This window comes from Oryx dammah, unplaced genomic scaffold, assembly GCF_014754425.2.
Source record: "Oryx dammah isolate SB20612 unplaced genomic scaffold, SCBI_Odam_1.1 HiC_scaffold_12, whole genome shotgun sequence".
Taxonomy (NCBI): Eukaryota; Metazoa; Chordata; class Mammalia; order Artiodactyla; family Bovidae; genus Oryx; species Oryx dammah.
This window is the reverse complement of record NW_024070196.1, coordinates 54,600,135-54,612,779: the sequence shown is the minus strand read 5'-3', so window position 1 is coordinate 54,612,779 and position 12,645 is coordinate 54,600,135. Positions and strand designations below refer to the sequence as shown.

Below are 12,645 nucleotides of genomic sequence, written 5' to 3'. Positions count from 1 at the left end.
ATATATATATATATTTTTAATTTTATTTAAACCTTTTGTGATTAGGTTATTAATGTATTTTGAGTTAGCCTTGCCAAGCTCTCTTACTTCTAGTAGGGTATTTTTGGGTAAATTCTTTGCGTAAATAGCCATGTTGTCATTTATTAATGACAGTTTCCCTTCTTTCTATCCAAACATTGTGCCCCTTTTTTTTTTTTAAACATTGTGCCTTTTATTTCTTTTTCTTGCTTTATTGCATAAGTTAGAATCTCCAATTCGAGTGTCTCATCACCTTAATTTTCTTTTACAGTTTGTTCAAATGAGAGTTCACAAGTTGTTTACTATGACTCGTCTGTTTTAATCTACAGTTTCATTACAAAGTCCTTATCTTTCTGAAACTTGCTCAGTGTTTTCAAACGTACATTAGTAAAATACCTTTTTTTAAAAATAGATAAATCACCTTCAATTGAATTACATTGTAAAGCCTAAAAATAAACGAGAGCAACAATACTTTCATGACATTTCTCAATTGTGTACGTTAAACTTTCGTGAAAAGTAGTGCTATTAAGTTTCTTGTAGAAGAACTAATTTGTGTGAAACAGCAGTAGACTTCATTTTTAAATTGCAATTATTGACATAGCAGCCATATTTTTCGGTTCAGAGGTCAGCAGATTTTGCTTGTAATGACCCAGACCTTTTGCGATTTTATGAGCCATATAATTTCTCTATTGCATATTGTTCTTGGCTTTTTTGTTTGTTTGTTTTTTCCCTTAAACTCTTCAAAAACTTAAAACCATGTTTACTCAAAAAGCCCAAACAAGAACAAATTGTGGGCTATAGTTCGCTGATATTTGATTAAAGAATTATTACAGATGGTTCCTGACTGAGGATGGTGTGAAAGCAGTAAGCATTCAATAGAAACCCTACTTTGAATTTTGATCTTTTCCCAGGTTACCTTTATATGGTAAAATACTCTCTCATGGTGTTGGTCAGTGGCAGTGAGCTGAGCTCCTAGTCAGCCAGACAATTACAAGTGGTAAGAACTTACAATCATTCTGTACCCATAGAATCACTCTGGTTTTCACTTTCAGGGCAGTGTTCAGTAAGTTACATGAGATGTTCAATACTATTATAAAATAGGCTTTGTGGTAGATGATTGAGCCCCACTGTAGACTAATGTAAATGCTCTGAGTACCTTTAAGGTGGGCTAGGTATATACATGTATTTTTGACTTTCACCTTATATAGCAGGTTTATCAGGACATAATCTCATCATAAATTGGGGGAAGATCTTTACTTTGAAAGCTTTCATGTTCATTTTTTTTCTTTCTTTTTTGACTGGGCTTATTTAATTCACAAAATACTTATTGTATGTATCGTATATGAGGCACAGTTCCTCTGTGCTGATTTTGGTAGATGGTACAAGGATGGACAAGATCCTGTTTGCCAGTATTGGTTATTCCAGTTTAATTTCATCGAAGAGCTCCTGGCCAAGGGCATAAGTGGGTGTTGAAATCTAGTAGTTTCTTTGCTATATGATATGCCTTTTGGGACTACATTTGTTTCTGATACCTCTTAATTTTTACAAAGGCATTGTCTACTGACTGCACGGTTTTTTCTAGTGTGGGACTGTGACTTCCTGGAGGAGGCATCATTTTCTGGTCTGCACAAAAACACCATGTTGTCAAATAGATGGCAATTAGATGGGGAAAATGTAGAAACGGTAACAGATTTTATTTTCTTGGCTTCAAAATCACTATGGACAGTGACTGCAGCCATGAAATTAACAAATGCTTGCTCCTTAGAAGAAAAGCTATGACAAACCTAGATAGCATAAAGAAGAGACATCTTTGCCAACAAAGGTCCTTATAGTCAGAGCTATGGTTTTTCTGAATGTACGAATGTGAGAGTTGGACCATAAAGAAGGCTGTGTGCCAAAGAATTGACACTTTCGAAGTATGGTGCAGGAGAAGATTCTTGAGAGTCCCTTGGACAGCAGGGGGATCAAACCAGTCAGTCCTTAAGGAAATCAAACCTGAATATTCAATGAAAGGACTGATACTGAAGCTCCAACACTCTGGCCACCTGATATGAACAGCTGACTTATTGGAAAAGACAGTGGCCCTGGGAAAGATTGAGGGCTGGAGAAGAGGGTGACAGAGAACGAGATTGTTGGACAGTATCGCCAACTCATTGGACATGAGTTTGAGCAAACTTTGGGAGATAGTGAAGGACAGGAAAGCCTGGAGTGCTGCAGTCCATGGGGTTGCAGAGGATCAGAAATGACTTAGTGACTGAACAACCACCACCACCGTATTGTCAGGTGATGGCCCTGAGTTGGTGGGCATATGATAGGTTCCCTATTAACTACGATTATGATAGTTAACATAATGATTGTGATAAATTTCAGTCTAGCAAAGAGAGCACTGTTTGTTTGATTGGATGACATAAATCTAAGAAAGATTTCTTGAAAAGGTAACATTTAAGGCTAGGCAAGTATTTTTTATTACAGAAATGTACAGACACTTTGGACACTAAAGTAGAAGTTAATAAATAGCTCATAGTTAATAATTTTTAAAAATTTGTTATAAATAAAAGTTACAGTTATACAAAGAATTCTTCTATATCCTTCATCTGTATTCCTCAAGTAGCATCTCATTCCACTTTTTCGTTTTCTGTTGTTAAAATTAATGTATAAATATGTATTTGAGTGAGTAAAGTCCCTCAGTCGTGTCCAACTCTTTGTGACCCCGTGGACTGTAGCCCACCAGGCTCCTCCGCCCATGGGATTCTCCAGGCAAGAATACTGGAGTGGGTTGCCATTTCCTTCTCCAGGGGATCTTCCCGACCCAGGGATCGAACTCAGGTCTCCTGCATTGCAGGCAGACGCTTTAACCTCTGAGCCACCAGGGAAGCCAAAATATGTATTTAATGTAAAATTTAAATAATTTTATTAAACATGAGAGACATGGTGCCCCTTAGTTCTGAATACTTGAGTGTATATCCTAATAACAAGGATATTCTTAGAAAATTACAGTACAGTTGTCAAAATAAGGGAATTAATATTGGGCCAAATTATTATCTCTTGACCTTATTCAGATAGTACTAGTTGGTTTTGTATTATTCTTTACAGCTCCCCTGACCCCCTGCACTCCAAAAGAAAGCTGATCTAAGAACTAATCCAGGATTATATGTTACATTCAATTGTCATGCCTTGTTGGTCTCCTTTAATGTGGTATAGTTCCTTAGTCTTTCATGATTTGACAGTTTGAGTATTACAGGTTATTTTGTGAAGTGTCTCTCCATTAGGGTTTGTTTTAGATTTCCTCATGATTAGATTCAGATTATATACATTTTTGGCAAAGATATTGCAGAAGTGATACATGTATTCTCATTGCCTGAGAGGAGGTGCATGATGTATGTTTGTCTCATTGCTCATACTGTTAACTGTAATCACTTGATGATGCTGGGTTCCTTTTCTATAAAGTTATTTTTCACTTTATCATTAATCAGTATCTTGTGATGAGTTACTTTGTGACTTTGTAAATATCCTGTTTCTATTGATACTTTATTAAACTAGCATCCATTGGTGATTTCGGCCTGAAACAGTTACTACTATGGTGGTTACTAAATAGTATCCAATTCCATCATTGCTTCTACATTTATTAGTTGGAATTGGGTTGTCAGGTTGATTGTATGACAAGGAGAATGGAACATGATACACACTTTCTAGGTGAAGGAGCAAGGCTCTGGATCAGGTTTATACAGATAATTTCTGTTAAGAGTTCATCTCCATTGGCTATCAAATTCATAGATACAGAAGGGGCTGTGGGAAAGTTGGAATTGGAAGCAAATGCTTAATATGCATAGGTATAAATACGTTGAAAATGAAAAGACATAGCATGCAAACAAGAAAGCAAGAGTGGCTATACTAATATTAGACAACATAGATGTTAAAAAGTTACTAAAAAGGGACTTTTTATAATCATAAAAAGGTCAATCCAACAGGAAGAAAAAAGAGTCATTCCTCCAGGACTCTGTGTACCCTTTTCACATGAAGTCCTGGAGGAATGACTCTTTCTTCTTCCTGTTGGATGTCTTATTTTTCATGTTGTCAAGAGTCATTCATGTTATAGAATGTATCAGAACTTCATTTGAATAATATTCCATTGTATGGGTGATAGCATACTGTGTTTACCCATTTATCAGTGGACATTTGATTTTTTCCCACCCTGAACTGCCATACTATTTTCCACAATAGCTGCACAATTTTGCATTCCCACAAGCAGTGTACAAGGGTTTCAGTTCCTCCTCATTTTTGTCAACACTTGTTATTTTCTTGGTTTTGTGGGTTTTTATTTTTTTGGCTTGGTTATTTATAATAGTCATTGTAGTGGGAGTGAAGAGGTAGCTCATTGTGGTTTTCATTTGAATTTTCCTAATTAATGGTGAGGTTTAGCATCTTTTCATGAGCTTATTGGCCAACGTATAAATTTCTTTGGAGACGTTTTTTGATGTAGAATTATAGGAGTTCTCTATGTAGTTTAGATATTAACCCCTTATGAGATATATGCAAGTATTTTTTATTATTCTGTGGATTCTCTTTTTATGCTGATACTGTTTTTTGCCCAAGTTTTTAATTTTGATGAAATCCTTTATAGATATAGATATATATATTTAAATGTTGAATGCCTTTGATGTCACAGTTAATAAATTATTGCCAAATTCAAGGCCATAAAGATGTTCCCTTTGTCTTTTTCTGAGAGTTTCATAGTTTTAGCTTTTAAATTTAGGTCTTTGGCCCATTTCTTAGTTCATTTTTATAATATGGTGTAAGGTAAAGTTTCATCTTTTTTTGCATGTGAGTATCTAGTTTTTCCAGCATCTTGATCCCCTTGTTAAAGATCAGTTGCCCATAAACATGAAGGTTTGTTTCGCTGCTCTCTATTCTATGCCATTGATTTTTCTGGCTGTCCTTAATGCCAGTACCATACTATTTTGATTTCTTTAGTTATGTGATAAGTTTTGAAAATTATTTATATAGCTGGGGCTTTACAATATTGTTTGTTTCTGCTGTACACCATTGTGAATCAACTGTAAGTATACATATATCCCCTACCTCTTGAACCTCCCTCCCACACCCCTAACCCCACCTGTCTAGGTTGTCACAGAGCACTGAGCTGAGCTCCCTGTGTTGTAGAGCAGCTTCCCACTAGCTGTTTTACATGCAGGCGAATTCTTAACCACTGGACCACGAGGAAAATCTCTGTAATAAATTTTGAAATTGGGAAGACACATTTTGCTTTTCATTTTGTGTATCTTTAAATGTGTAATAATTTTTCCTCTACATTGTTTTTTCTTGACATGCCAAAGTGTCATCTGTTGAGTCAAATTTACCACATTCTGGATTTAACTGACTTGTAACCTCATGGTATAAGTTAATTTACTGTACTACCCAGTGGTCTCTGTAAATTGGAAGATCTATACCCTTGATTGCATCCAGACTCCCTTTGTGTCATGTCAGAAGACTTTTTTAATTTAAGGAAATTTTGAAAAGTAAAAAGAATGATATAATGAACCCCTGCATACCACTGTACCTGGCTTTAGCAGTTATCAACTCATGCCAGTCTTGTTTCATTTTTAACCCTGTTTCCTCCCTACTATATTATTTTGAAGCAATATAAGCTCTTTATTATTATTTTGTATATTTATATTTATTTGGTATTTTGATTCACATTTTAACCTTATGTTCAATGAAAATTTAAAATCCTGGATATTATTGATTTGCGAAATCTGATCTGTTGCATTAATACTTACATTTAGAACTAAAATATCTTGGTTGAGTTTTTTTTTAGATTCTTTTTTTTTTTCTATATGAAATATTAGAATGCTTGTCCTGAAATACCAAAGGAAAAAAAACTAAAAGTCAACCATAATCTGAGTGGATTCAAAAAGAAAAAAACAAGAGTGAATGTGGGCTTTTTATCGGGTTCAGAGAATGCTGCTGTTGTTTGCTAACATCCCCTTTGGGTGTCCAGCCATCTGGTAGAGCAGTGGAAATCAGTAGTTTCTATACTTTTATACCACTATATACCACTGTGAGTCTTTGATTATTTTCCTGTTGACCAGTTTGTTCTACTGAGTAAACTGGATTGTTCAACAGTTGCTCTTTATTAGTCAAAAATATAACTGTGTGTACTCAATTTTTTTAAAAAGTGTGATTTCTGTCACGGAATTTTATGTTTTAAACTCTTTTAAGTAGCCTTGTGGGTACACTGCATGAATTTAAGGGCACTTAATTGGTGTCATTTGTTTAAATCTTTTAACTGTAGCATCTCAGCAACCACTAGGATAAGATAAAATGGTAATACTTAGACATTTTATAGCCTTTGACTACCGACTACAAATAAACAGAAAAACATAATACATTTAGATGGCTTTTGAAAGATTCAGAGATTGGACTAGGCTTTATTGTCAAGTTAATTTTTTGTGATACAATTTCAGAGAAGGAGCATAACCTAGAAATGCAAAGTCTATACTTGGGATCACCTGGTTTAAATATCTGCTCTGTTGCTCATAAACTAGATGACTTTGGTCAAGACATTTAGCTACTGTTTCCATTTACTCACCTGTAAAGTAGGGGTGAGAGATTTGACGTGGTGCTTACTATATACTGTCTGGTTTGTAGTAAGTTTTATAAATGATGAATTATTGGTCAAATTCCTTAGACTTTAGGACTTTATCTGTGTTGTGTGAGAGGCAGAAATGATAAAAATGGAAGTAATCTCAGGTGATTTGGTCAAAGACATTATTTTCTAGATGGGAAAAGGTAGATGAAAGTTAGAAACAAAACCAGCTGACCTCAGAGTACTAGTAAGTCCTGCTTTTCTGGGAATTTTCACCATTCATACTGCTAGGCTTTTTCACCTGAATTGTGCTGCTTTGAATGTTTTTAAGTTTGTGGTTTTGAGTGTTGTGATTATTTTATTAGAATGAGATTCTAATACTGTTCCTCAAGAGTAATGTTTATGAGCTTATAACATTTTACTTTATTTATTTTTTTAGTCATAATAGAGGGGCTAATTTTTTCCATTGGAGCAAGCCTTACAGTAAACTTTGTTCTCTAACTTGATAATAGACTCCACATTACTGGCAATCACTTGACAACTGACATAGGTGTACTGCATTGTTTCAGAGGGAGTGGTTTGGCAGGGAGAGTGGTTTGGTTTGCCATATAGTTCCTAACAGGAGCACTTAGTATTTAAAATGAAAATGCTTTGAATGATTTAACTTAGTTTCAAATGTTTTTCTGCAGTTGTAAACACAGTACCTACTTTAAGAGGTGAGGGGAACATGGAGGTATCTTGCTGTTATTAGTCAAGTATGTCAGTTAAATTGGGAATCTAATCTGTATTTTGCTCCTGAGTAGTTTTTTATTACAAGAGTGATTGGTTAACTTTTGGAGAGGCGATTATTGTTTTTGGTATTGGTTATTTCTGTAAGTAGGTTGTTTTAATTTTTACTTTATTTACTTGATTTTGATGATGGTCACATTCTTTCCTCCTTCCTCCCTCCTCTGACCCATACCTGTTGCAGCCCTCTGAGCCTGGAAAGCACAGCAAGCGTCATGCTTAGGTAGCCCTTATACTTCACATTGGATGATCCTCCCCACAGATAGTGTATTTTTTTTTGGATGGGATTATAAGGTATTTTAAATTTGAAAAAATATTTTAGCTTGCTTAGCTTGTTGAATTTCATAAGTATTTAATCTTTTCAGAGGCCGAAACAGTAGCAAAGGACTGCCTCAATCCACGGTGAGTAATTTCAGTGTTACTTGTTTGGAAAAATTGGTAACAGAAATGTGATTTCTAAATCCCACAGATGAAAAGCCAAGACACCCCCCCCAAATTGCCTTATATCTCAGATAACCTTTATAGATTAGTACTGCTTAGCATAAGATTATTAGGTATAACTGTTTTATGATGATGTGTAAAATGCAGAACTATTGCAAATAGTATTTTGATTTTTCATACTTAATAATAACTCATTTGTTTTACAAATGACTAAAGGCAAATAAAAATGATTAATGAGATGAATGGAACACTAGGACCACAGTTGGCAAAACTTTGGGGTTTTGATTTTGAAATAATGTGCTGTCTTTTATTTCTTTCATTTTTCTCGTTTGGAAAATGGTTTTAGATGTTGAAACTTTATCAGTGAAGTTAAGCTAGGCACAAAGGCCAGAAGATGTAGGTTCCACAAAATGCAAGAAATAAATGAGAAGCTGTCACTAATTTTTGAGACTTTGCCTTTCTTATACATAGATTTTCTTTAGAATCAGGACACATGCTTATGTGGTATGTAATAAGAAGTGATGTGGTTTATTAGACCTTAGAGCAGTATCATTGATTGAGATGTACTAAGAGAAAAGATAGTCAAGGGTCTTCTACAGAGATTCCCCCTCCACCTCTATTTATTTAATAAGGTATATTTAACCCTATTTAGTATACAGTTCTTTGAGTTTTGATGTATACATTGTGTAACCACCACCACGGTCGAGATAATGGAACAGTCCTGTTACTTCCAGAAATCCCTCATGCCACTTTGTAGTGATCCCTACTCTTAAGTCATCGATCTGTCTTCTGTTCTGTGACTTTGTCTTTCTTCATATATGGAAGTCCAATTTTGCTTTTTTTTAAAAATGTCATAGATAGTTAGAGTATTGTTAATTGGCATGATTGATTTCACCTTTGAGAATTTATACATTGTAAGGAGGAAAAGATTACAGTAAGCCAAATCTTCCTTTAATGGTATGAGGTATAAACCTAACTAAACATTTTGTAACAGAAGTAGTATTAACTGTAATATATATACAGAGATAAATAATGAGTGCCAATAATGTTTTTTCTTAATATTACAGATTTCTTTTGATGGAATCTATGCAAATATGAGGATGGTTCATATTCTTACATCAGTTGTTGTAAGTTTTCAGAGTATTGGGGAGAAACTGCCTTGTGAGTGGAATAAAATAATTTCTTGAAGTTAAATGTGAATGAATGATAAACGTAACATTTCTTAGATCATGTTTAATCAGGATGATGTAGAAAACAAATTAGGACTCAATTCAAGTCATTGTAACTCACTGTAAAAGCGATCTTGTTAAGTCTGCTGTGTACAAAATAATATTACTAGTTGATTGTCTTTAGTGCATTATTTTGTTATTTAATAGGCTAGAGTCAAAAATAGTAAATTTCCCAGTTTAAACTTATACTGCAGACTGAGCAGGACCTCCTAAAGAATTTTGAGAATTAAGTGTATTGTTAATGTTTTAAAATTTTTTATTCTGTCATTGATTACCTAATATATTGAATGAAGCTATAAAAAGTAGAATGAAAGGAGTTATTTCCATGACTGCATAGCACACTGTTTCTTTGATAAATTAATTATGTGTTTTTAGGGATCCAAATGTGAAGTACAAGTGAAAAACGGAGGTATATATGAAGGAGTTTTTAAAACATACAGTCCTAAGGTAATTTTTACTTTTTTAAAAAATAATGTAAAACCCTGAGAATCAGCAACTGGTGTGTATGTTTCCATGTGTCCGTTAGTTTCTGATTTAGCAATTTATAGTTATGAGACAGTGTGTTTGTCACATTTTCATGCTTAGTACATTACCTTTAATGCACTTCTTAAAACCACTTTGAATGACTTTACTCTTTGGTTTCAAGTACTGATTACTTTATAGACAGATTTGTATAATCAGAACAACTTCTTGCTCTTCGTGCTTATTAAAATATTTTGGCCTTTGCAAGCATTATGGACTAGAAGAGGGATCCTAGTGGTTTATTATTTTCCTCTTTACTACTGTTGTGCTTAAGGCAAACCATGGAAGCAAAGACCAACTTTTAGATGAGAGAATTTTTAAATTGGAATAATAGGTCATATTACTGAGAAAACAGTATGATTATAAGGATCTCTTGAGATAATTTTTTACCAAAGGCATATAAGAAATAGTACCTTGATGTGCAAAGGAATTCCTGTTGGGTTTTATTTTATAAATGTTTTAATTTTTTTTTTTTTTTCCTCCTTAGTGTGATCTGGTACTTGATGCTGCACATGAGAAAAGTACAGAATCCAGTTCGGGGCCAAAACGTGAAGAAATAATGGAGAGTATTTTGTTCAAGTGTTCAGACTTTGTTGTGGTGCAGTTTAAAGATATGGACTCCAGTTATGCAAGAAGAGGTGAGTTTTGATTTCCTAAATATGCTTCATAGTTTATTAGATTTATTCAAGAAAAGATTCTACATTGATTGCAGAATTTTCCTTTTTCTCTTTTTATTTTTAAAAAGAAATAAGGCGAATGGGAATTTAAATGCACTTTTGCTGGAAAATATTTAAAACTTCAGAGGAATATTCCTTGGTACTTTGGATAATGAAGATTTGTATTCTATTAAAAACAAGTTTGTGAAGAATTTTCTGAAGTTTTACTGTCAATAATGCTAATAGTACTCAACTAAAAATTTCTTGTCCTGTTTGACTTAAATGTTTAGCTTATGTATTTTTCATTTTATAATGTTTATAAATAAGAAGAAAATGTGGGAATTGCTATCACTCATTTGGAGAGCATACTCTGTAATACTGAGTGTTCAATAACACATTGAAAGGCTCTCTTGGGCGATTTTGAAACTGGTTCTAAAATTCTTAAATGATTTTTTGTTGGGGAGAGCAGCGGTGGCATTCAAATTTTGTAGTCATCTCTGTTGCAGCTTATAACAATTTTTTATTTTCATCATTCAGTCTATACCAACTGTTTTCATGGTTGCACTGATACTTCTACACTGTTATTTGGAAATTACAAGCCACCAGAAAGTTAAAGCCTTTCTCTTGGACCTCTTAATAAGGTTCTCAGCTTTAGTTATTTATAGATTGCTTTTTCAGAAACAAGCTGCTCTAGGTACTATGAAACTGCTTTTGCATTGTTGATGAAAGCACTGTGCTCTGATCTTGTATCTTCTTATATTGTGTCTTTGATTCACAACTCTGAAGAGTCCTTCAGTGCAAACAAGTCTTTCTGGGTTTTTTGGCCGCTAACGCCATGTGGGATCTTAGTTGCCCAACACTGGAAGTGCAGAGTCCTAACCATTGGACCACCAGGGAAGTACCAAGTCTTTTTTAGTAATTGCCTTTGGAGTTCATCTTACTTATGCCTAGGAGCACAAAATTATTTATACTTAAACTATTGAAATATTTCACTGTTTTAAATTTAAAAATTGAATTGGATCGTAAGTCAAAAGGAAAAATAAAATTTTAGTTGAGTGTAGCACTCAGCACTGTGGGAAAAAAGTATTGGCTACAACGGCAACAGATGTCCCCTGATCTGTTGGGTACCAGGCCATTTAGCTTGAAGCCATTCATAACATGCTTTGTTATTATTCTTAAAGAGAATTGACATTTCCTGGTTTGAAAGGATAAATACTACTTGAAGACATTTATGTCCCATTCACTGATCCTTGTAAAAGTTAGTCTTTAAATTTTTATTATTTTGTTTATTATTTTATTATGCCTTTATTTCTCACGTAAACTGTGTTCATTGTGGAAAGCCAAGAAAATCCAAATCAGAGCAATAGCTTTGATAGTGTTCAGTACATTCATTAGGGGATGCATGTATTTTACTATATACATAATAGTTTACTTGATGAGAAAATTGAGTACTGGAGTAATTTTAGGTATTTTATTTAAGGACTGTAGGAGTTTAGTGAATTATACAATTGTGTCCAGTGTTCTGAAAATAGTATCAAGTCATGTATTTAGGATTTCAGGATATTTAGGATTTCAGTTCTCTTAGTCCTGATTCTTAGCACTATCCTGGCAGAAGTTGCATCTATAAAAGTATTGTTTTGGAGATTCTAATTCTATAGAGAAAACTTTAAAAATAATTAATTGGCATGATTTATTGTTGTTGTTCAGTTGCTAAGTCGTGTCCAACTCTTTGCGACCCCCATGGACTACAGCACGCCAGGCTTCCCTGTCTTTCACTATCTCCCTGAGTTTGCTCAAACTCATGTCAATTGAGTCATTGATGCCATCCAACCATGTCATCTTCTGTTGCCCCCTTCTCCTCTTGCCCTCAATATTTGCCAATATCAGGGTCTTTTCCAGTGAGTCAGTTCTTTGATCAGGTGGCCAAAGTATTGGAGCTTCAACATTAGTCCTTCCAATGAATATTCAGGGTTAATTTCCTTTAGGATTGACTGGTTTGATCTCCTTGCAGTCCAAGGGACTCTCAAGAGTCTTCTCCAACACCACAGTTCAAAAGCATCAATTCTTCGGCGCTCAGCCTTCTTTGTGGTCCAACTCTCAAATCCATACGTGACTACTGGAAAAACCTTAGCATTCACTATATAGACCTTTGTTGGCAAAGTGATGTCTCTGCTTTTTAATACACTGTCTAGTTTTGTCATAGCTATTCTTCCAAGGAGCAAGTGTCTTTTAATTTTGTGGCTGCAGTCACCATCCACGTTGATCTTGGAGCCCAAGAAAATGAAATCTGACACTATTTCCACATTTTCCCCATCTATTTGCCATGAAGTGATAGGACTGGATGCCATGATCTTACTTTTTTGAATGCTGGGTTTTAGGCCAGCTTTTTTGCTCTCCTCTTTCACTG

At 34.5% G+C, this 12,645-nt stretch overlaps 1 protein-coding gene across 13 annotated transcripts in view; it reads left to right on the top strand.

The window, feature by feature from the left end:
• Window positions 1–12,645, top strand: part of ATXN2 (ataxin 2) — a 110,540-nt gene that overhangs the window by 21,496 nt on the left and 76,399 nt on the right. For all 13 annotated transcript variants that reach the window (XM_040250626.1, XM_040250634.1, XM_040250640.1 and 10 more), the window contains exons 2-5: window positions 7,756–7,792; window positions 8,899–8,958; window positions 9,436–9,507; window positions 10,070–10,220. In XM_040250626.1, coding sequence (XP_040106560.1) covers window positions 7,756–7,792; window positions 8,899–8,958; window positions 9,436–9,507; window positions 10,070–10,220 — 320 coding nt within the window. The remainder of the gene's footprint in view (window positions 1–7,755; window positions 7,793–8,898; window positions 8,959–9,435; window positions 9,508–10,069; window positions 10,221–12,645) is intronic.